At 34.0% G+C, this 24,469-nt stretch overlaps 1 protein-coding gene across 1 annotated transcript; it reads left to right on the top strand.

Annotated features, from left to right (window-relative positions):
• Nucleotides 1-856: 856 nt before the first annotated feature.
• Nucleotides 857-6,789, top strand: LOC115983899 (metal tolerance protein 4-like). Its single transcript, XM_031106756.1, has 7 exons — nucleotides 857-1,217; nucleotides 1,961-2,133; nucleotides 2,660-2,858; nucleotides 4,920-5,098; nucleotides 5,197-5,347; nucleotides 6,092-6,222; nucleotides 6,526-6,789. Exons 1-7 carry the CDS (start codon nucleotides 1,013-1,015, stop codon nucleotides 6,703-6,705), a joined length of 1,218 nt encoding a protein of 405 aa, XP_030962616.1. The 5' UTR covers nucleotides 857-1,012; the 3' UTR covers nucleotides 6,706-6,789.
• The last annotated feature ends 17,680 nt before the right edge of the window (nucleotides 6,790-24,469 follow it).

Below are 24,469 nucleotides of genomic sequence, written 5' to 3'. Positions count from 1 at the left end.
CAGTATATATACAGTACTTAAATTTTGTCTTTGAAAATTAACATAAATGGCTTGAATATAAAAAGAAAAAAGAACAAAACACCAAATGCATATGCGCAATCCAAACCGCACCATAGCACATATGTTTGTAAAGAGACGCGATCCAAAAGATGGACACACAAAACACTGTTCCGTAAAGAGATCTTGATGTCGGTACCAAACAAGCTTTTTGTTTTATACCGATAACCATTACTATTTATATTATGGATTTCATTAATGTGTATAATTTTTATTTTTGAAAAAAGTTTATCTATAATTGAAAAAGTAATGACAATTTTTTCGATTCTCCAAAAAATGTTTCAAAAAATAGAAAGTTTAATGTATGTCCTAAGAGCACACATTAACCAGACTCTTATATTATTAATATTATACTTTATTAGATACAAAGGTTGTACATTCTCCAAAAAAAAAAAAAAAAAAAAAAAAAAAACCACTAAAGTTGTAAGCTTCTCTCAAAAAAAAAAAAAATTAAAACATAATTTTATAATAATCAGGTACACTCTGGCAGTACAAGTACTTGCCAATTCGAGTTAAAAAAAAAAAAAAAAAGTACTTGCCATCATTACCTACTTTGCCTACTTTGGAGTACGTTTTCTAATTCCTTTTATATTTATTACTTATTATTGAGTACGTATTAGAGAAAGGGTCCGGTTTCTGGCTGACACGTTGCATACGCGACACGTGTCCAGTATTGGACACGTGTCACGTATCAACGCATAGCAAATTAAAATTTAGAGACAGTCCGTACCAAATCTGATTTAAAGTCTAGGCCTTTTTTTACTTTCTAAAAGTGTTGACGACTGGTTTCTAAAAAAAACAGAAATGTTGTCTTAGTTAGCACCACTATCCCTAGTACTCTGAGATATTATTGCATGACAAGACGTGTGAGTGGAGTGAGAGATGATAGAACTTGGAAGAAGACACATGAACACAGAGAGACAAAGACAAAGCAAAAATAAGAACACAGAGAGATATGGAGGGTACGGATCTGAAAACGCCGATTCTGGGGCCGAGTAGAAGTGGTGGAAGAGGGAGGAGAATGAGTCGGAGGTACTCGGTGAACTCGCTGAGGAGCGAGTTCGTGTCAAGGTTGCCTGATAAGCTTCGCTCTGGTATTGACCCTGAGTCTGATGATATATTCGACCTTGACCTTTCCAAAGCCTCCTGCTTAACCAAAGGTCTCTGTCTCTGTCTCTGTGTTTGGTTTATCAGAAAAAGATACAGGAAAATAAATGGGTTCATATAATATATACAGGCAAGTACATAGGATAGAACAAACTTAACTCATTGCTTTTAACTTGAAAACGTGAGAATATGTCTTCGTTTTGTTAGTCTTTTACACTTTTACACAACATTTCACATTTTTTCTCTCTCTCTCTCAACTAGCTGAGGTGTATGCTGTGATTGGTGTCAATGTTAGGCCTATTTGAATGTGAAAAAAAAAGGTGATGTTTTGGATCAATCATAGCTTTTTAACTCAATCAATTGTGTATATATAAGGATCAAGTTACCCAACTCAATAACTTTTCATTTAAGTAACATTTAAAAAAAATTAATCCTTTAGATTATCTGTTTTCATTCGTGTGTAACAAATTTTGCGTTAATATGATGTTATTTGCTATTCCTTTATAAACTCATTTTTTATGCATAATTTTAAAATATAAAAATTTGGAAATTTAAACCATGTTATAGATGAGATATATTTTCATTCATATGTTTTTAAATTCGCAGACATACACACACACATATATATATATATATATATATGTATTGTACTGTAGGCCTAGGAAGTAGCTAGGAGAAGAATTTAAAGTTTCATTTAAATTGAGGAACAAGAAGAAATGAGATTATGAATATAAAGTCATGAGTGAAATTAAAAATTTCTTCCTTTTCTTACAATGAATGAATGCATTGTCTTCAGGAGAAAGGGAGTACTATGAAAGACAAATCAATACCATGAATTCCTTTGAAGAAGTCGATTTGTTGGTGACATCTAACGGTATTGATGAGGATGGACAGGCTAAAGAAGATGTTCGACAGGAAAGAGCAATGATGATATCTAATTATGCAAATATAATACTTCTGGCATTTAAGGTGATGTAGATATATAACTTTTTTATTTTCATGGTCTACCAGACTCCAAGAAGGTGTCTCTGACCTGGATGGTGTGTTTTAAAACTTTGAGGCATATATAAATAAGACGGGCTTTCATTTTTGTTCACGTTTTACAGGATATATGTTTTCAGTTGAGTTTGATAAAGAAAAAACCCCTATTTTTTAAAAAAACTGTTAAAAGCTCTGGGAAATCCAAGTTTTATTTCTGATAAAGCTCAAAGGTGGAACTTGTAAAATAATGTAATCTAACCAAACAATTTTCTGGAAGAATATATATACTTCGAGTTAAAAAGCACTTAAAATAATTCATTTTATATGACAAAAGTATTAAATTGATTAACATGTATCCAGACACCCCTGAATCACCATTTTATATAATATGTTACTGGCTAGAGGCAAGTCCAAAGGGATCTTCTTTAGTAAGGTTCCCTATGTTATCAATATATATATAACCCATTGCTCATATACAAACTCCCAGAATAACAATATGCATTACAATGTGCAGGTCTATGCCACAATAAAGAGTGGATCTTTGGCCATTGCCGCATCAACACTAGATTCTTTACTTGATCTCATGGCCGGTGGCATTCTTTGGTTCACTCACCTGGCAATGAAGAACATAAATATCTACAAATATCCTATTGGAAAGTTGAGGGTGCAGCCAGTAGGCATAATTATCTTTGCTGCTGTCATGGCTACACTTGGTATGTTGCAGTACCTTCACCTGCCTTAGGTTTCCATTGGTTTTCTGTCATGTCATTGTTGACTGCCTTTTTTATGGTGAACTTGTTTGTTAATTGAACCTATCCAATTATCAAATTACATTTCATTGAAGACATATAAAGCGAAGTAAATGCAATGTAATTGATTTTTAACAATTGGCTTTTCTTGTTGATAGTTTAAAAATATAGGAACTTGATCGTATGTTATATAAATGATCAAAAGTGTTTACAAATACTCCTAATTTATTGAAATATTGTATACAAAGTAAAAGAAAAAACAGGGAACTAGTTTTCATATTCTTCTAATGAATGGTTTCTGGATAGTTGGACCAGATCACATCAACTTTCTAGCATAGGCCACATAATCGATGTTTAATAATTTGCTTTTCCTGTTAAGAATAAAGAAATAGGAACTTGAAATATTGTACTCCTAATTGGTGAAATATAAAAAATGTTTACGAATACATTGGTGAAATATTGTACACAAAAGTAAAAGAAAATACAGGGATTTTTTTTTGGTATTCTTCTAATGAATGGTTTCTGGATAGTTAATTAGAATACATAAAGCTTTCTAAAGCAACCCGTATCAGTAATTACTGCTGTGGTTGATATAAGAAACTGTCTTCTTTCTTGTCACAACAATATTGAAATACCTAAACAGTTAGAAACCAAATACATTATTTAATACTAGCAAGTTTGTTGATACATTTTTGAGTACATGTGAAGCATGATTTAGATAAGGACTTATGAAAGACACATTAGGAACTTATTCCTGAAAAGTGTGGCTTACTCATACCTTAGTGATTGATTAAGAATAAGAGCTTCCTCGTGCAGTTTAAACATGCATAAAACATACAATGATCACTTGAAGTTTGAGGTAGGCAGAGTGCTTTTAAAATGTTCTGATATTTGTTCTTGTTTGGACACATGATCTGACATGATGTTGTAATTTACATCTAAGTGCCTGGGGATATAATGGCTGAGCAATTAGGCATCCAGAAAAGGTTATTTTGGTCATTCTTGTCATTTTTCTGGAGACTGCTTGGGGCTTGAGCTTGATATAATTCCAGATGGGTTTAACTAGAACTTTCATATAGTTAGTGGATGTACCTGTCACATTTCCCTGCTGCTTATGAAGAAGCTCTGTGAATTGCTATGTTTAAGGACAGCACCTGCTTCAAGTTTCAGTGGGTAACTGCTCTTAAGCAAAAGATAATTTAGAAGTTCCCTTCTCATAATAAAGGAATGAGAGACCATTGCTTTATGACCCATACATTATATCGTGTTGGTAAAAGCGCCAAGTGCACAGGCCTCTCTGAAACTAAGGGTAAAGCGCAAAGCTCAGGCGCAGGCTAGATTGAAGTAAAGTGCTCATCTATCATATACAATACATAATAATCTCTAATAACAAGATTTATAACATATAGATTTTTTATTGGCTTTCCACTTCATTAATAAATCTGTGCGCCTTTTCACTGCTTTTTATTATTACTGTCTTTAGATTTGGTGATTGATTATTGTGGCTGAATTGCATGTTGGATTATCTGTTGGGAATACACTTAACTTGTTGAACTAATCAGATTAATACATTGTAGAAGTGTTTGGGGTTGAAATCAGAATTTTTTATTTTTTTTTCCTATTGGTATCAGACCTTTTAGAACACATAAGGGTCTAAATCAGATTTTTCAAAGAATAATTAATTGCAACTACTACGCTCTATTGATTAATTACTTGCTAGACTACGTAGTATCAAGAAGAATTATGTATTCAGTTGTGTTCATAACCTCAGAATATTGCTTAATTTCTTTGCAGAAGATAATCTGACCTTGGGGTTTCTCACAGGCTTCTTCTTACATTCAACAATTGTAACTTGGAAAAGATTTGCATCTAATGTCATAATATTCTGTCTCAACTTATTCAAAAATCTTGATGCTTTTCAAAAAAAACACCCTGATGAAACTATTAGGGGTTTTCTTCTCTGAATATGGAATAGATTCCTTTTGATAAGGTTGGGATTGTTACACTCTTCCATTTTCCTTACAGGCTTTCAGGTGTTGCTTCTGGCTGCAGAAGAACTAATTGAAGATGATCCTACTGAAAAACTGTCCAAAAGTGAATTGATATGGACGTGCACAATCATGATATCTGCTACTGTAGTAAAACTTGCCCTCTGGATATACTGTAAAAGCTCAAAAAATGATATCGTCCGTGCATATGCAAAGGTTTCCTATCTCTACTTTTATATTCTTAAGCTTCTGTCATATGTATTATCCTTCTAGCTATCAGCTGCATAACTTCTTGAAATGATGCCAATGTGCAGGATCACTTTTTCGATGTGGTAACTAATGTGGTTGGATTAGCTGCAGCTCTTCTTGCCGATAAATTTTTCTGGTGGATTGACCCCACTGGTGCCATCATCCTTGCATTGTACACAATGATAAATTGGTCTCAAACTGTATTTGAAAATGCAGGCACTCCTTCAACCTCATTTTCATTCTGTTTGATCTCACAATCTTTTGCATGATTCTGACAAACAAACAACAAGAATAAAAAGGAAGTTCATCTCTAAAATCATTTAAGTTTTCTGTCAAAGTTTTACTTCTATGTCCGCTACTATTCGCCCACCACTTCCTTTCATATTATCCTTACAAGATTAAAGGTTATGCTTCCTTTGGATGTTTGTTCTTTTAAAGAATTTCTCACTATTCATCACAATAGTTGTTGAAGTTGGAGGCTTTTTAAATTCCAGTGCTTTCAGAGATTGCTATTTGGGCTCTTTATGTTGATTGATTTCTGTTAATTTTATTTTTATCTGTGCTTTCTTTATATATTAGTTTGGTTGAAAAAGGATATTCTTTTATCTGAATCATTTATGCTTCAAAAGGTTTTAGTTTTACCTCCCAGAAAAATGAAGAAACGAAGAGAAGAATATCAAAATAAATTCTGGTTTCATATTTAATTTATCAAGGACGTAGCATTCAGGATACTGGTTGGTACCAGAACTAAACAATAAATGTTTGGAAAAGGAGGAAAAATATCTATTTTCTGCAGAAATTGAAGTTATAAATACAGTGCCTACTTCCTTATCCCAATGCATGCGTCCTACAAAATTTACTATTGATAAATTCTAATTTGTGCTTGGCTACGCTTTATGTACTTTACATGGCTGTAATATTCATATTTAGAACTATTTTAAGCTGCATATCTTGATGCAGTTTCTCTCGTGGGACAGTCTGCACCTCCTGAAGTCTTGCAGAAACTAACATATCTTGTCATGAGGCACCCTCAAGTCAAGCGTATTGACACTGTCCGTGCCTACACCTTTGGTGTTCTCTATTTTGTCGAGGTGAGTCATGTAAACTTCTGAGTAAAAATAAATAGTGGCGAGCTTTCGATCACAACTTCAATCTTTTATTTCATTTTAAAAAAAAAGTTTTTGAGTCTACAATAAGACATCAAAACTGTGATCCTCCCTTCCCTTTGAGATGCCATTGAAGAAATTGCAAATTAAATATTTTGTGGGAGATTTTCTTTTAAATTTTATTATGCTATGCAGATGAAATTTTTGCAGAGTTACATTAGACTCTTCTAAGTATCCTAGTTTTGAATATCTAGCAAAGTAATGATCTTTATTCTATTGTTGAAACAGGTTGACATTGAACTCCCAGAAGAGCTACCCCTAAAAGAAGCACATACCATCGGAGAGACCTTGCAGGAGAAGCTAGAGAAACTTCCGGAAGTTGAGCGGGCATTTGTTCACCTTGATTATGAATGTGATCACAAGCCAGAGCACTCTGTACTCAACAGACTACCCAACAATTTGACTTGAATTTTGAATAGCTCAGACAACTCTGACATGGAAGATGTGTTATAATCTTTTGACATTGTGGAGTTAAATTGTTCACCTTGATTATTTTTAGTTTATTTTATTTTATGAGTGAGTTTGGCCCCTAAGGCAAGGGAGGGTCATGATTCATGAGATGTGGTCCAGCTGAATTGTGTTAGCCCTCGAGAAAATAGTTGTCTCTTCACCTAAGCAGCTCACTTTTCTTGCTCATTCCCTATCAATAATGCTTTAATAGTTCCCCTTGTGACATGCTAGTGCAATTATGATTTATGGTCTCCATTGGGTTTCAAATGCTTTTTCTTTATGTTGAAGCACAGAGGCAATTATTATGTAAGAAGCTCTTTTTGTCGTTCACAATTAAAATGTGAAAAAACTTAATTTAGACTCTAATAACTTAAGCTACCGATAAATTAATTAAATGTTACTATTTTTTTTTTATATTAATTGTAGTGTTAGCAAATTGTTAGATTGCATAATCACAGTTAATATCACCAAAATCTAAAAGCAATGAAAAACACAATCTAATTTGATGACGAAGTGGAAAATCTTTGGTGAACTCCTTGGAGGAAAATCTACTCCAGGTATCCAACCCTATATGAATTATAGAAGAAAAAGTTACAACATTCAGAACTTATCAAACTTTTATAACCTAGACTCCCTATGCAATCTCAACAAACGATGTGTTTGCTTCCCATTGTAGTGACTTCTAAAACTTTGGAATCCTTCTATAGAACTCCATTCACAAATAAACTTGTCCACAACCACTGAAATTCTAGTACTCCAAAGAACTTTCTGGAGAGATTCACAAGTGTTCTCACTTATAACAGTTTAACAATTTTTGTGGTTTGAATGAGAAGTTTTGGAAAGAACTCAGAAGTCCATATAACATGCTAGATAACTAAATAAGTTTGACATGATGTTTTTTACTTAAATATTTCCAAAATTCATGCTGTTTGGCAAAAAATGCCATATATATACATATATGGGAAATGCCATATATGTCACTACTTAAGCAAAACTTATTGCAGGCTCAAGAGAGAATGAGACGCGTGGGTTGCTGCTGTGTGGTGTGTGGGCCGCTGCTATGAGACGCGTGGGCTGCTTCAGGAATAGTCAGTTAGTTAGGCAATTAGAGCAGGGAGTTATGGGTAGTTAGTTAGTTAGTTACTCACTTACTGTTTAGGCATTGATTAATGTGATGTAATCATGGATTAGGGAGTTGATTAGTTACATTGGATTCTGTACATAAGAGGTGGGATTGTATTGATGAGGCATAAGAAATAACACACAGTCTGTTTTCCTTTATTCCTTTATTGCTCTGTTTCTCTGTTTTCTCTCTTTCTCGTTCCTTCTCTACTTTCCACCATTCTTGGAGGTTGGCTGTCCTTGAAATCAGCTAATTCTTGTCAGATTCTTAAGAATCTCATCAATTACCAAAAGAAAAAAGAATTGCCAAAAGCTGTCAAAAATTGTGTTATTAGGCCTCTTTACTTTCTAGAACTGTTGTCCAACTTAGATACTTATTATATTTGTTTTGTTTATATATGGTAAGACATGGGAGTGGGAGATAGAACTTAGAAGACGCATGAACAAAGAGACACAGAAACAGCAAAAATTAGAACAGAGAGACACGGAGACGCAGACAAAGATAGAGAGATAGAGAGAGACACAGAGACAGAGACATAGAGAGAAAGATGGAGGATACGGATCTGAAAACGCCGATTCTGGGGGCGAGTCAAAACGGTAGAGGAGGTGGGAGGCTGAGTCGGAGGTCGTACTCGGTGAAGTCATTGAAGAAAGAGTTCGTGTTAAGGTTGCCTGATAAGCTTCGCTCTGCTGGTGATCTCGACCCTGAGTCTGAAACCTTCGGCCTTGATCATTCCACAATCTCCGGCTTAACCAAAGGTCTCTCTCTCTCTCTCTCTCTCTGTTTGGTTTATCAACAAAATGCAGGAAAAGAACAAAAAGAAAATGGTGTATGCATGTATGTATATAATTTGTACATTGCATAGAAACGTACATACGATAGAAGAAACTTCACTCATTGCTATTTAGGAAAACGTGAGAATTTGTTTTGTATAGTTTTGTTTGTCTTTTACACTTTTACATAACATTTCACATTTTTTTTTTCTCGACTTGCTGAGGTGCATGCATGCTGTGATTGGTGTCAATGGGAATGCCTATTTGAATGTGAAAAAAGTGATGTTTTGGATCAATCATTTGTTTGACAACTCAATCTATTGTGCTCATCCAAAAAAAAAAAAAAAAAACTCAATCTATTGTGTATGTACAAGGATCAAGTTACAGAACTCAAAAATTTTTCATTTAACTAATATTTTAAAAACTCAACCTTTAAATTAATTATATGTTTTCATTCTCCTTAACATGTGCATCAAATTTTGTGTTAATCATATGTTATTTATTTATTTTTACAAAATCATCTTTCATGCATAATTTTAAAATTAAAAATTTTGAAAATTTGAACATGTTATAGATGAGACATAAAACTACTCACATTTAGCCAAAAACAAACCCCTAATCATAACATGTAAAACCCATTACACATATAGGGGTTATGCAAAAAATGAAGAATAAAAAAAAAACTATTTTTCCTTAAAATGCCCTTTCTGCTTTTGTATTTCCAATACACTTTTTTTTTTTAGGTTACACAGTGTAATTTGGAGAGCACAAAAAAATCATGGAATGAGATTAAAGACACTCATCATTTGTTTTTATGAAAAATACTGAGGAAGAAGTTTTACATGGGTTTTCAATAGAATTGGAGGAAGTAGTATCTGTGTATTGGAATCACCTAAGAAAGTATTCCTTGCTCACCATAAGGTTATAGGAGTTTATACTTTATATTGCTTTAAAGTAGGAGCTTCATCACGATTATACCCTATTATTTGTATAATCTATTTGTACTTTATGTATAATATATGTTTCAAGAATTCATGGGTTGTGCCTTTTGAACTAATTTTTAGGCCTTCTAACGCTAAACATGATGGATTATTTACAAAGAGTTAATTATGTCATCTAACATTGTGGAGGCAATATTTTAATTTCTTTACCTGTATTATGATAATATGGTATATTTTTTTACTATATAGACTAATTTTATATTTAATCATATTGTTATGCTTTACTATAATAATAGTGAGGGAAAACATCCTAATTCAAAATAATAGTAAGAAATAATTACCCCTAGCCTAATTCTAGATTAAAAAATGGTTATATATATTCAAAATATTAGATCGTAAGATTCTTCTCAAAAATTAATAATAATAATAGTAAGTGTTGAGGGTCATTTGTGAGAACCCAGGTGGAAAGAAAGAAAGCCCAATAACAAGGGCAACAAAGAATTGACAAAGCAGACAGCAAAACCATTAGGCCCAAGCGGTAGGAATAATGGATCACAGGCCCAAGAAATAAACAAATGGGTCTTGAAGAGGCAACTAGGCTCAAAGAAGCCCGGAAAGAGAGAAATAGCATCCCATGGGCAGTGTATGAGGTAGAAAAGTGAGAAAGGACCACCGCAGGCCCAAAGTAATACAAACTAAGAAAGTAAGGGGTTTATGGCAGCCCATAAACCCCAAGGATGAGAATAAGGTTATTGGACCAAGGAAGCCTAATGAAGCTAGTAAAAAGCTCATGGGAATGTAGAATCAGCAAAAGGGCCGAGGAAGCCCAAAGAAAGCAAAACGGGCTGAGGATGTCCAAAGGAAAGCCAAAAGGGACATAGGAGCCCATAAACAAAAGCAAACCAGTGGCCATGCCAAGCCACTGAGAGAAGGAATAAACGGTTGGCTCAAAAGAGATCCAGCAGGATTAAGTTATTACAGTAGGAATAACAGAATGACCTTGTAAGAAATAAAAGAAATCAAGGAATGGACTAAAGAAATGTAAGACCCATCATCAAATAAAGCTCAGCTCCTGAGAGGAGCGGGAAAACAAAAAGCAGCCTTCATAAGAGGTCAAAAAACACGGACGGCGAGCCTCTAGACCACGGCAGACGAATGGGCAGCAGGCAAGTTTTGGACACATATGGAATTAAGGCACGCGCAAGGCCCAGGCACCACCAGCCTGTACCCAGCCAATACAGAGTATGGTGAGGTCGGAGGGTTAGAGGATCAGAGGGCATGGTTTGGTAGTGGGGAGAGGGGAAAAATCTATTTTTATGGTTCCGGATCAGGCTCTTTCGAGGAGGTGTCCTATTAGGATGGTTTACTACCCAAAAGAGGCAAGCTGAGTTGGAACCATTAAGTGCATGCCATGAGGGATAGGGAGAGAGAAATAACTCAGACCGTAGCAGGAAAGGGTGCCACGGCAGACTAGCAAATAAAATACTCTTCCTTGTCTGGCTATGGGAGGACAACATACAGACGGAACAGTGATGGTCGACCAGTACACCCAGATCAGACAAAGGGAGTTAAGGGTTAAAATAGTAAAATCGGGTCACGGCAGGCACTATAAAAGGAGGGTCTTGCCGTGAACAGAGGGAAACGGGGGGACAACGGAACTTTGACAAAGAAATAGAAAACTTAAAAGAAATAGCAAAGAAAACGAAGTGAGAAGAAAGAAAGAAATAGTGAGAATTAGAAAGGTGGGCATGCACCGGTAGATTAGTCCTTTCTCTCCCTCATGAAATCCGGCCCTTTATAAGAAAACTCGAGAGTACTTACGCAGAAAACCACTTAGACCCGTTTCCCTCAGGGCGGTTAACCTCTGCGGCAGAACTCTTTCCTGAGAGATTGACTGTTTTGAGGAGGAACGTTCTCCCTTTTGTGGTTCTGCTCCTGCGGATTGAATTTTCCGGTCAATTTCCTCTAATATTCTGACTAACTCATGCTTATAAACATTTGATGTCCTCTGTTATGCCTTTTTCTCTTCCGTAAAAAAGAAAACAAATAGTATTGTTTTTGTAATTGATTTTAAGGGCTATTCGGTCAATTCCCCATTAAGTGGCTAGATATTTTCTATCTATTTTATTATTATTATGTCTGTCTGCCACAATTTGTCTGAAACAATTTCGCCTGCCGTGAGCACGTTCCTGGCAGACTTGGCCTAGTTTGCGTACAAGCCGGACCAACTTAAGTTGAAGCTGGACTGATCCTGACTCTCTTATCCAGAAAACTTGGGCTTAGTGCAGCAGGAGGCAGCCCAACACCACTAGCACGGCCCACCCCCTTACAGTAAGAAAAATAACAAATAGTAGCTGCACATGCTACGTGTAGAGCTTTGTGTTTTGTTTCTCAAATAAATATATATTTTAACTTCATGAACAAAACCGTACAACATATATATGAGACTTTAACTAGTTATAACTAAAAAAAAAAAAAAAAATTAGGGAAACAAATGGGAGAAAATGATAAGATTCAAGATTTCCCTTTTTTTTTGGAGGAGTAAGATAAAGTTTCTTTGGTTGTAGGAATTTCCTTTATTTCATTACATGACTGTTTTTAAAATCATCTACGTGTATTAAATCATATACTCATTAAATCATTTAAACAAATCATATGATTATTAAATATGTAATTTGATTAAAAATTCGTTTGAGTTGCCACTTAATGGGTTCAAAAGAAAAAATACGGAAAAATGCCCATACACCTCCTGAGCTTTTAACCATTAGCCAAAACACCCCTGAACTTTTAGTTGCCAAATCAATACATCTGTTAGTTTTCCTCAAAAAAAAAAAAAAAAAAAAAAAAAAAATTCCTGTTAGTTTGGTGTTAAAAAAACTAGGAGAATAGATGAGATGACCACGTTCCTTAAAAACTAACTAAAACACAAAGATAGAAAGAAAACCACAAACGTTAGAAAGAAAAGAGGGGAGAGACTAGAGGTCTCACCGGCTGAGAAGAGAGAGGCGGTAGAACTAGAGCTACCGCAGAGCGTCTCTCCGTTATCTCGCTGGCCTAGTACTGGTGGTGCCTTGGTGGTTCCGCCGTGCCATTCACCAGCCACCACCTGGTATTTTTTTTCCCCTTTCTTATGTAGTTATCGTTTCTCTCTGCTCGGACTGTGTGGTACGTACAAATCCTCATATCCTGGCCGCTTTTAAGAACAGTTGTTAAAGCTATCATTTTGCTACTATAATAACATCAAGAAACTGTGTTCGAGGCTTTAATTATTAAGCTGTGTTTTGGAAGCAACACTTGCCAGTGACGCAGTCGTACGAGGATGATTGAAACAAACAAATACTAATGGTTGTAAAAAGCTTAACTTATTCTCCTGGACTTGGGAGTAATTTTAGTGCCATTGATGATATAGCTAGGATCGATATATGGGCGGATTTGGGTTAAGGGATTATAGGGTCCACTTGAAAGCAAATTGCTATTTAGATCCACAAAGAACCCTCTTTTTTTAATTTCCATGTGTGAATTTCTCCAGTAGAAATACTTGGTTTGGTTTAATTCTTGGGTTAGGTCTATGTGGTTTAGTTAGTTTTTAAGGAACACATGCATCTCACATATTCCGTTAGTTTTTTGACACCAAACTAATAGATGTATTGATTTGGCAGATGTGTATAGTTTATAGAGTAAATTAGTCAAAATAAAAGTTTAGAGGGTGTTTTGGCGAGTGATTGGAAGTTCAGGGAGTGTATGACTAATAATCATTTTTACAACAGATGAGTTGACAAATTTTTATTAGGTTTTATCTTAATCCACTGTGATCATTTTTCATTAATAACTTCTTATTTTTTTACTTTTGAGATTCCTATTCCATTAATAACCTATCACATAAGCAATTGTGAAATATTTTATGTAATTTTTATGGTTTTGGATTTTTATTTTTTTATTTTTAATGTCCAAACCTATTTAAAAAAATTCTGTCCTTTTTTCTTAATATCACTTCTAATGATAAGTTTTTATAATTGGGGGTTAGAATTGTGTTATGAAATTTTAAAGTACTCACAAGTGCAAGAACTATACCAAAGTATAGTTTGACAATAATAAGGTCGAACCCACACGGACTTGTATGAACGTAGGAAAATTAATTAAACTTTAACCAAATTAATCCTAATCTAGTTTAATAAAAATTGGTTGTTTTGAAATTAAATAAACTAAGCAAATAATTAAACTAAGCAAAGATATAATATAAAGCAGTAAAAAGACGTAAAAAATTAAGAGAAAGGAATTAAGGTTTTGGAATCCACCATGTAAGTCATATTGCTATATATTTATGATCATTAATTTTTCCCAACTATTGCATGATAATATAAAAATATCTTGCTATCATGGAAAATATTCTCATTAAAATCCCTATTTTAAAAATCTAAAGCATGAACTTCTTCGCTTCCTAGGTATAAAATCAAATAATTATCCGTTGATAAACAAATCACAAGAGATATCCAATTTTAAAATCAAGCAATAATAGACCAAGTATTCAATTAATTAAGATAAATCCAAAATCATGAGAAAAACATGATTGAACTGATCTTAAGAATCCTATCTTAGTTAATTGTAATGAAGTAAGAATAATTTAAATCATTAAAGAACAACTATTGTGGAAAAAAATCAAATTACATAAATAATACTAATAATCTTTAACAATGTTTCATCCTCAAACTTAATTGAAAATTTACCTACTCATAGTAATTGAAATAAAATACACAAACTAAATATTGAACATTAAACTAGACAATTAAACTAACTAGAATGAAAGAGAAAACTTACAGTGCAAGCATAGAGAAAAGGTGAAGAAAAAGCCACATGCAGCAGTTTTCTGTCTTGCGTTTCAGCTCTCGTCTAGCTGCCCCCATTATTTTCTGTTGCCCTTTATTTTTACTTTACATGCACATATGCGGGCCATGCGGCTGAGACCTAAAGGCTTATTATTAAAACCAACATGGCCCAAAAGTAAGTACTCCTAGGTAGATGTTTTGGTGAAGAAATCAAGAGGCCCACGTCAAACTTTCAAAGCCCATCTGTACATCTCCCACGAAAACAAGATTTTATTTTCTTCTGTCTACTTTTATTCCCCACGTTGGATGTTAACATTGGCCTCACTCTTTATTTTTCCTTTTTCTTTTCTTCACACCTTGTTGGATTTGCCAGCCTGTGCTTGTGTAAGTCATTCTCTTGGACTGCTTTTATTCTTTTCTTTTATTTTTGCTTGCTTCACTTCACGCCTGGGTTGGATCTCTCAAATTGGCTTGACTTAATTGACCATTATTCTGCCTCAAATAAAGCCTATTAGCATGTAAACCCTTTATTACCTCTAAGACAAAAATAATAGATAATCAGTTACAAAATAATAGGAAAGTAATGCTAAATATGTAAATATGAGAGTAATTTATTGTATATATTTCATGCACATCAAATTGGAGTCACCCTTCGACCTTAACCCCACATGGACCTCCCTCAAAAAAAAAAAAAAAAAAAAACCCCATGGACCACATCCCTTATTATTTTCAATCATTTTCAAACAGAGTTAAACAAATATTGTTGTTTTCAATCAACATATCGTGTGGTGCACTTGCAATAATGTTGCTAAATTGACTTAAAAGTTAATTTAGCAACCAATAACCTTAAAAGTAGTCCTACAGCAAAGAAGGGAAATGTAAAAATATATAAGTATGAGCTATAGTAAGCTGCTATATGTAGACGCTAATTGGATTAAAAAAAACTACAGTGAGCTACTATATGTAGACCCTTGGTAGAGTTTTGGTTTAACACCAATTTCCATGTTGCTGCTAAGATGACACCCTTTAAGGTTTTATATGGTTACCCTCCTCCTCGGGTTCTAGATTATGTAGCTGGGACTACAAGGGTTGGGGCGGTGGACTTGTTGCTTAAGGGCAAACAACAGCTTTTGTCCTTGCTTAAGCAGAATTTGTGTGTTGCTCAAGAGAGGATGAGGTGGTTTGTAGAAAAAAAGAGGGTAGAGAGGTCCTTTGAAGTAGGGGATTGGGTGTATCTAAGGTTGCAGCCATATAAACAGTCCTCAATGCATCATAAGAAACTTGGGAAGCTGGCTCCAAGGTACTATGGGCCATTTCAGGTCATCCAAAAGATTGGGGAAGTGTCTTATAAATTGGACTTGCCTTCTGGTTCCCTCATTCATCTTGTGTTCCATGTTTCCTACCTCAAAGCTAAGTTGGGAGAAGGTGGTGCCTAGGCCTACATTGCTTACTGTAAATGCAGATTTGGTGCTTACCCTAGAACTTGTGCTGATCTTGGACAAAAAATCTATTTAGTTAAGAAGCAGAATTGTGACCCAGGTTCTAGTACTGTGGCAAGGTGAGTGCAAGAAAGATGCTACCTGGGAAATCCTATATGATTTGCAAGCCAAATTTCCTCTCCTTGTGGGCAAGGTGCTCTAAGGGAGGGGGTCTTGTTAGGATCACTTTTATAATGCCACTGTAACCACCGTTGTATTGGTTGTTGTACAAATTGATGCTATTGGTTGTATTTGTTGGTTATACTTGTTAACTAGGGCTTAACTATGGTTAATAGTGAGTCAGGGTTAGTACTTGTAATTGTTGTTAGTGAGGATGAGAGGGTTAGTTGGTTAGGGTACAAAGAAGAGGCAATTATGCAGTCAAACAAGGCAATACTCTTGTATAAAAGGCTACGATGGTCATTAATAACATTTCAAGCAAATTGTCACTAATTCAATCTACTTCCTATCTCAATTATCTAATTCTCCATTCTTTCTCTATTCTAGAGGCAAAGTTGTCCTCGAACTCAGCTACAATCAAATACAATCACCCTTAATTTTCTTTACAATTAGTTCACTATCCTTGCATGAAATGCCTTAGGAAGACTTCTATTTATAGGAGTTTGGGGGTGGATGAGCGACACGTGGCAGAGTTTGATTGGTGACACGTCACAACTTGGTTGGAGGAGTTTTAAGACTTTTTCTCCAAGACACATGACATCATTTGATTGGCCAAACTATCTTGATTTCCAAGGTGACACATGTTAGCATCCGATTGGACTGCTTATGTCATTGCTTACATGCGCCGATGTGTGATTGGCATTTTGCATGCTTTTTATGTTTTTATTTCAATGACACTTGGCAAATCTTTGTTGGTTTCTGAATGGTAATAGTAGAAACTAGTAGCAGTACATGACTACATGGCGTTTTGTAATTGGTCATACGTTGTAGACTTAGTAGTATGATGTGTCAGCTTGTGATAGGTCGGAGATTTTCCTTCTCTATAATTTGATTTACTTGGTTATTAGTAAACTTTATATTTTACAAACATAGATCAATCATATATAATTTTGTGAAAGAAAGCACATTTTGAATGATATTAATTAGTTTAAACTATGATTTATATTATTTTTTTTTTTTTTGGACAATTTGACTATGCTCTGAATCTCTAATACCTAACCAACATTCATTGGTTCCAAAACTAGTTTCATCTGGAGCATCACAAGATTATCATGTTTCTAGACCCAATTAAGGGGAGATATACATTGGCATGAAATTAGTTTCATTTGAATCTGATGCCTAGTCATTGGGATATAGCAAAACCATAATTATATAAAATTGTTAAAAATATGATTTTGTTTGAATATTTGAATTGCTTTACATCCCTAAGAGAATTTCTTATGTTTTTATTTGAGCCCTTTGTAAATTATAACTTTGATATATGTAAAATATTTGATATTATATGCAATGTACTATTTTGCTGATCTATATGCTTGATCCGACTAATTAGGATTTTGGTTATTTATTGAGACATTTTGTTGGTTTTGATGCTGATCATGGCACTATTTTTTATAATTTTTTATATTTATAAATAAGGGTGTCCAGATTTCTTCGAATATTTGACTATTCCCTCAGGTGTGTCCATTCCCCCTTCCCATGGGAGTAGTCCCAAGATGCTGGCAAGCACTACTAACTTGTCATGCTTTGTATATCCAGACGGAGGACATAGCATTATTGAACTATGATGCTGAAGGTGCATGGTCCTATCTTATTGATATATTCGTTGAATACTTGAATGAGAATGGCATCATCCAAAATGTCCAGTTGATTGATTTGAGCCATAAACGATGATGACGTGCGTGGTCCTTTCTTTAGTGTGGTCAAATTGCGATGTTCTGTGATAGCATATTGGTTTATCTCTAAAAGGTAAAATCCCCCAAAAAGGAATAGGAAGATATGAGTTGCAATTCTACCTTGTTTTCCACTAACGATGGTAGGTCCAACGGAGTAGGTGTTGGCAACCGATGACAACAAAGATTGAGTTTTGTTGAAATTTTAATGTAAATTAATAAGTTTCGAGACAAAAGCCCAAGATTTGCTGAAAAAAACTGAGTTTCTGTCGGTTTGACTGCTGGCTTGACACCTTTATTAACCGATTGAGATTAGTTTGACTCCAATTCGATTGCAAATTCGACCAATTGAGAATCGCAAATTTAATTTTTTCAGATATGACGTGATTTATTAAGTTTGCTATACAGGTGGGATTTTGTAACCCTAATGAAGAGTCTATATAAAGGCCAATTAAGCAAGACTTATTAAGAGGTTAGAAAGACGGAAATCCTAAGCTTTTTAGAGAATAAATTTGAGTCTCCACCTATTCAACCTATGAGAATTCAAGAACATACAGAGAAAAATCAACATGGTGTTGCAGCTGTCATAGTGCAGATCTTGTATGAAGCCATAGAACAATCCAATCTACAACAATTGGTGGTCTAAACCTTTAAGTTGATTTCTTGGAGTCACAAACAGGAAAGTTTGTGTGTAGGCAGTTAACCATAGTTGCTAATTAAAATCTTTTAAGAGTGGATCTTAGAGTCATAAGCATGGGAGTTTGTATGAAATAGAGCATTATAGAAGAGTTTGTGGATTCAAAACTACGTATGGTCACGCCAGTAAATATTACATGAGGTAATAGTAGATTTAGGGTTGAGTTTATTGTACAAACTTCGATTCTATTAATGGTATGTTACCTTGAGGATTGTTTAGGTTAAATCCTCTCCAATGTGAAACCATAGTTTCACAAGTTTTCTTGGGTCACCACCATATTGTTGTCTTTTGTAACTTCCATTGGATTTATTGTACGTTGTTAGGGTTTTAGACCCCAATTGTCTCAGATTCATTCAACTTTTAACCAAATAATTAATTAGATTAATGCTGATCTTGATTAAAATGATTAACATATCAAACAAGCATAGATCACATGAACACCAAGAATGATGACCCAATAAAACTTTTGAAACTGTGGTTCCAAAGTAAAAAAACTTGGGAAAGATTTAATCTAAACAATTTTCAAGGAAACATTTCACTAATAGAATTGAAATTTATACAATAAACTTAACCCTAAATCTACTATTACCTCAAGTAGTACTTATTGATCATGAACACACGTAGCTCCGAATTTACGGACTCTTCTATTGTGAAATTGTTGCACAAAAACACTCTAATTTGTGACTTTGAGATCTCCACTCTAAGATTTAGATTTGCAACTGTGGTTGACTAAATGCAGCAACTTTGCTTTATAATTGGATTTGTTGTTTGCACAAGGTTTCCAACTATAGCTCTAAAAGGATATGGAAAATCTCTAGATCTGTGTACGGAACATTGCCCTCTTGAATTAATAAAAATGTGCTCTAGGGTTTGTATTTATATATACTTAAGATCCATCAAAACCCTAGATCAAATGGTTGAGAAGAAAAATCAGATCTGCAATATGCACGAAACTTGATCGGTTGAGATGTGCATCTCTATCAATCGAGATAAGTGAATCTTATCTACAGTTCAATTTTTTTGATTTCTTGAGTCTTCATCTGTTTTAAACTTCATTTGTCTTGTTTAACTAAATATTTCAACACTAAACAACTAGACAAACTAAGTTTTACAAGGTTAAATTTGTTCATGGTTGCCAATCTAAAAATATAGACTTTACAATTGTTTTATTGCATTATTGGTGATATATTTGATCTATGACAATTAACTTGAAATCAATCTGAATTCATAACTGGTTAATTATTTGAAATTGATTAATTCCATCTAAAATCAACCAAGGGGTCTAAAAACCCTAACGGACAATTTATTTGCAACTTTTGTTGTTAATGGGACTGCTGATGTGCCATATGCATTTTCCTGTAAAATAAGATGTATATATATATATATACACACACTACTAAGCGCAAGGGTTGGAATTTTCTTTTGTTTGGATAAAATATTTCCTCTATCCCATAGTATGGACTTTGGTACTTGAAATGTCTTTAGCTTCACGGATGAATCCAATATTATGGACCAGGCAAACATGGTTTAGTCTACATGATAAGTCCAGCTAATGGACTGGCAATCACGGTTTATAGTTGACATTGTAAACCTTGCTATCAAACCCTGGATTCAAAATGAGAGAAGGCTGGAAACATATGGGTAAAGTCACCTAGCATGTATCAACTCCATGGAGTGGTTCATTCATGCAGTTGTGTGCTTCACATGCTGTGAGATGGGTGGGACTGACTCGTGCTGGAGTGACCAGGGAAGCTTTTATTATATTTCTTAACATAAAAATTAAGATGAAATGTGACAACCTTTAAGAGGTACCAAGTAAAAACTACTAAAGAGCAACATATTTTCCTTAAACTTGACATTTCATTCTAGGGCTTAGCAGGATGATTCAGTTTTTATACTAGCTAACCGAGTATTTCATTCTCGGGCTTAAAAGGATTATTGAGTTTTAATCTGAGCTAATTCCACCCCTATCGAGATTCACTAATCCCATGTTGAAGTATGATACATTAAAAAAAAAAAGGAAAAAGAACCAAAAAAGAGTGCCACAGGCCCACCCAACCCTTGGTGTGAAATGGGCCTTGAGACATTTGGTAATTTTTGGGCTTAAAAATACGTTACAAGTTTCATTTTGTTTAGCAAACAAGGATTGTCCTCAAAGTTTGGTCCATTTTTCAATTCGGTTTCTAGAAATTCGAAAGTTGTAATCAAATCTTCAAAGTGTGTAAAATGATTTAGAGTTTGGTCCTTTTTCTTTATTTTTATTTTTTTATGTCGCTGTATTTTTTCAATATTTTCTAATCAAGAAAACTAGAATAGAAAATTGCTTAGCAAATTCAAGTCTAGAAGGTAAATTATTATTATTTTTTTATTTTTTATTTTTTCATGTCAATTGCATGTGGTAATAGCTTGCATGTAATTTTTATGCAACATTAACCCTTTTTTTTTTTTTTTTTTTTTTTTTTTTTTTTTTTTTTTAATTAGGGCAAACACAAAACATATTCCTTAAAGTTTGTCTCAGTTACCTATTTTGCGTCTAGAGTTTTGAAAGTAGTGATTGAAACCTTTATTTATTTACAAAGATCTAATTTGATCTTTACTCCACTTTAGACTAAAATCGTCACGTTCTCATCCCACTTGCCACTATAATTCCACGTAGCTCAGTAATTCTGCATAGTTATTTTTCCTATTGGTGTCATTTAGTACGAATTGAACTGACTTAACCATTGATGAGTTGAGTGCTTTAGGGGGTGTTTGGTAAAGGAGTTTAAGTAATGTTGTTTGGGTATTTTTGATATACATGTGGGTGAAAAAGTGTGTGAAAAAGTGTGTAAATGTGTTTAAAATGCGCAAAATGTTGCTTAAAATGGGTTACCAAACAGGCCTTTAACTATTTAGTCATGGGTGCTTAGTAGAGATCTCCTCTACATTATATCCATTCTCACGTGTGCCAGTTAGATTATTATTTTATAAACTTCAAGAATTTGTTCTATCAGGATCAAATTGAAGAATGGGGTAAAGTAAAGGAAAGACAAATGTTGTGTTTTCCAATTTTTCTTTTCAAAAACCTTATGGGTTCATTGATAAAGAGGTTTCAAACAGTTATATATAAAATTTTAAACTTCACCCGTTACAGCTACACCTACAGTAATTTAAAAAAAAAAAAAAAATTTTGGATCAAAGTCAAAGTCAAACAACTATATTTTTTTAAAACTTAAAAATAAAATATTAAACTGTACAGTCTGTACCAAATGGGTGCGAAGTTACGGGAAATAATTATTTTAATTCGTATAATTTACATGCCTCAATTTGATGAAACTTCACCCCTTAATGAAATTTGTGTTTTAGCATTTAAAAAAAATAAAAATTCAATTCAAACAAACAAAAGAAGAGGGGTAAAAAAAAAAAACAAAAAACAGAGCTAGCAGCTTAATTAACACAATAGAAGCCCTACCAGTATCGATTAATTAATCACCCATTGTGTACATACTTTAAGGAGAGTGCATGGACACATGAACCCATTACCCAATGCACCTCTATTAAAACACAACAGGACCTTCTAAATATATCCATGCATGTGACATGCAGGGTTCAGAAGTAACTTGCAAGAACCCTATAATACTAAGTTGGACCATTACAGTGATACCGATGCTTCGCTCCATTACAAAGGCAAACGAAATCACCATGGCTGTTAGTTGCACAGACTCCATGGGTGCTTTCACATGATTCACATACATCATTAGGTGTCCTTGTCAACTCGAAATTCTTGCCACAGTCAATAGTAGTGCAATTGGTTGCGGCGTTGCTAGCTTGTACAGAAGTGGAAATGGTAAGGGTGAAGATGAGGGAGATAAAGATGAGAAAACGAAGAAGCCGATCCATGGAGTCGAGATTCTGGAAGTGGGTTTTGAGTTCTGCACCTATCGATGGAAAAAAAAAAAGGTATGTTAGTGATAAAAATCTTACAGTTCTAACAAATCAAGAATAGCTTATGTTCTGGTATTTGCTCTTGCAAGAGAAAGACCTATCCATACAAAGTTAATTTCATAGAGAGCAAATATTGCTCTTGCGAGTTGCGACCCTTATATTGAAAGCAAATATTATCAACTTCAATTTCAGAGAGAGAGAGAGAGAGATGCAGAGTCAGCAGAGAGATACGACCCATATATATAAAATATATAATTCGTGTTCATTTCCAAGGAATCCCAATGAAATATTCTAAGCATCCAAACAAATCCAAGAGAAAGATAGAGATGAGTAACCTGGAAGCATCTTCTCTAATAAAAGTGCACACACTCACATAATGTCTCTCTAGAACGTTACTACTATTTATACTATAGAAAGTCACTGTTTTTTAGACAACCATCATGCAAACAAAATGCACTATAGGTGAGTGTGCTTATCCGTTGATACACTTCTCTCCCTTTTTATTTTTTAATTGCTTTTGAAATCAAATAGAATTTTGAACTCTTACCATTCCTCTCTTCTTCTTCTTCTTCTTCTTCTTCTCTTTTTTTTTTTTTTTTTGGTTATAATGGGATAAGAGGATTTTAATATACTAGACGTTTTCGTTAAAAATATTAAAAAGTATACCAACAAATTAAGTTATAAGACCCTTGGCTAACTTTTTTTTAGCTACTTATAAGTTAGCTTTTCCTTCTTTATAAGTTAACTTTGACACTTGGCATAGCCTTAATTAGTACTATATATTTTCTTTTTATTTGTTGCCAAATTAGGAGAGGGGTGGTTGTGTGTGCAATTTGAGAAATGAGAAAGTTGATTCCATAATCCTTATATAATATATATAAACATGCAAATGTTAGGTTTTGCCACTGTAATTGCAGGATATTTTGGTAAATATGACAAAGTAATTAAATAGTTTTCTTAAGCATTATTGGCGGTGGAATCTTAGAGAAGAAGTAATGAAATAAAATGAAGGTTTTGTGATAAATAAATGACATCTTATGACTTCTAGAGCATTCCTTCCTTTATGAGTTTATGTGAGATTTTATTTTGTTTGGGATGAAATCCTTGTTTGCCTTGCGTTTTCAAAAAAGGTACAGTGTATTGGTTCATTTTAGATAGGCAAGCTTGTTTATCTAAGAGTGATGTTATAGACATAATACTTTTAAAATATTTTTTTATAATAGCAGAGTTGATAAATTTTTATCAATTTTTTTTAAGTCCACAATTAACATCAGTTTTTTCTTTTCACCTATCAATATCGATTTGTTCCATAGTTATGATTTATGATTTTTTTTTTTGTGCCTCTAGACTTGTTGCTTTATAAAATTTGTAAAACATCATATACTATGCAATAAAAATGAAGTTATAGAAATCATGGTAACGTAAAGTGACTATGTTAAAAGTAGGGTTCTAGAAGCTATGGTTACATCAAGTAACTACCTTCTCTCTATTTGTGAGAGATCGTGCTCCTGGCCCAAACCTTTTAGAGTAAGTTTTGGCATAACTCACATGAATGAGTAGAGTTGTATTGGTGCCTCTCAAGAGTGAAGGTTCTACTGACATTTTCTACCCTCCTAGATTAAGGGTTTTATAATGAAGTCGTTGCTTAATTAATTTGAAAAATAAGAAAATAAAAAATTGAAAAGTATATTTTCTTATTGATGAATATAATTTGTACATCTCTTGATAATAACAAAAAAACTACAAATCTTTGGCCCTAGATACAATAAAAAGCAAAAATACATAGCTTTGCTTCATCTAAATTCGGAGGTTACAAGATTGGGAAAGTGTTAGACACTTAATTTGCCTGGTAAAACCAGTTTTTTAGATTTGAGTGACCAATGATCATATCACATCATACAATTAGTATCCAAGAACATGTGATTGCAAAGATTAAAACAACATTCATGAGCATGATGAAATCCTATTCTAGGCATGCAAAGGTAGATTAGAAGAATTGAAAGACATAGTGAATATGTGTGTGATCTGATAAACCCTAATATATGAGCATATGAACATGATTTTTGAATTGAAAAACCCTAAAACATGCAAAGGCTAAAAACAACTTAGATTT

The sequence above is a fragment of the Quercus lobata genome, chromosome 4 (assembly GCF_001633185.2).
Source record: "Quercus lobata isolate SW786 chromosome 4, ValleyOak3.0 Primary Assembly, whole genome shotgun sequence".
NCBI lineage: Eukaryota > Viridiplantae > Streptophyta > Magnoliopsida > Fagales > Fagaceae > Quercus > Quercus lobata.
This window is presented reverse-complemented; position numbering and strand designations above follow the sequence as displayed.

What these genes read in the sequence shown, in the direction of transcription:
- LOC115983899 (XM_031106756.1), top strand. Translation starts at nt 1,013, where the DNA reads ATGGAGGGTACGGATCTGAAAACGCCGATTCTGGGGCCGAGTAGAAGT. An exon ending in AGCCTCCTGCTTAACCAAAG is followed by an intron (nt 1,218 to 1,960) that starts GTCTCTGTCTCT and finishes CATTGTCTTCAG; the next exon opens with GAGAAAGGGAGTACTATGAA. An exon ending in GTGTTCTCTATTTTGTCGAG is followed by an intron (nt 6,223 to 6,525) that starts GTGAGTCATGTA and finishes TTGTTGAAACAG; the next exon opens with GTTGACATTGAACTCCCAGA.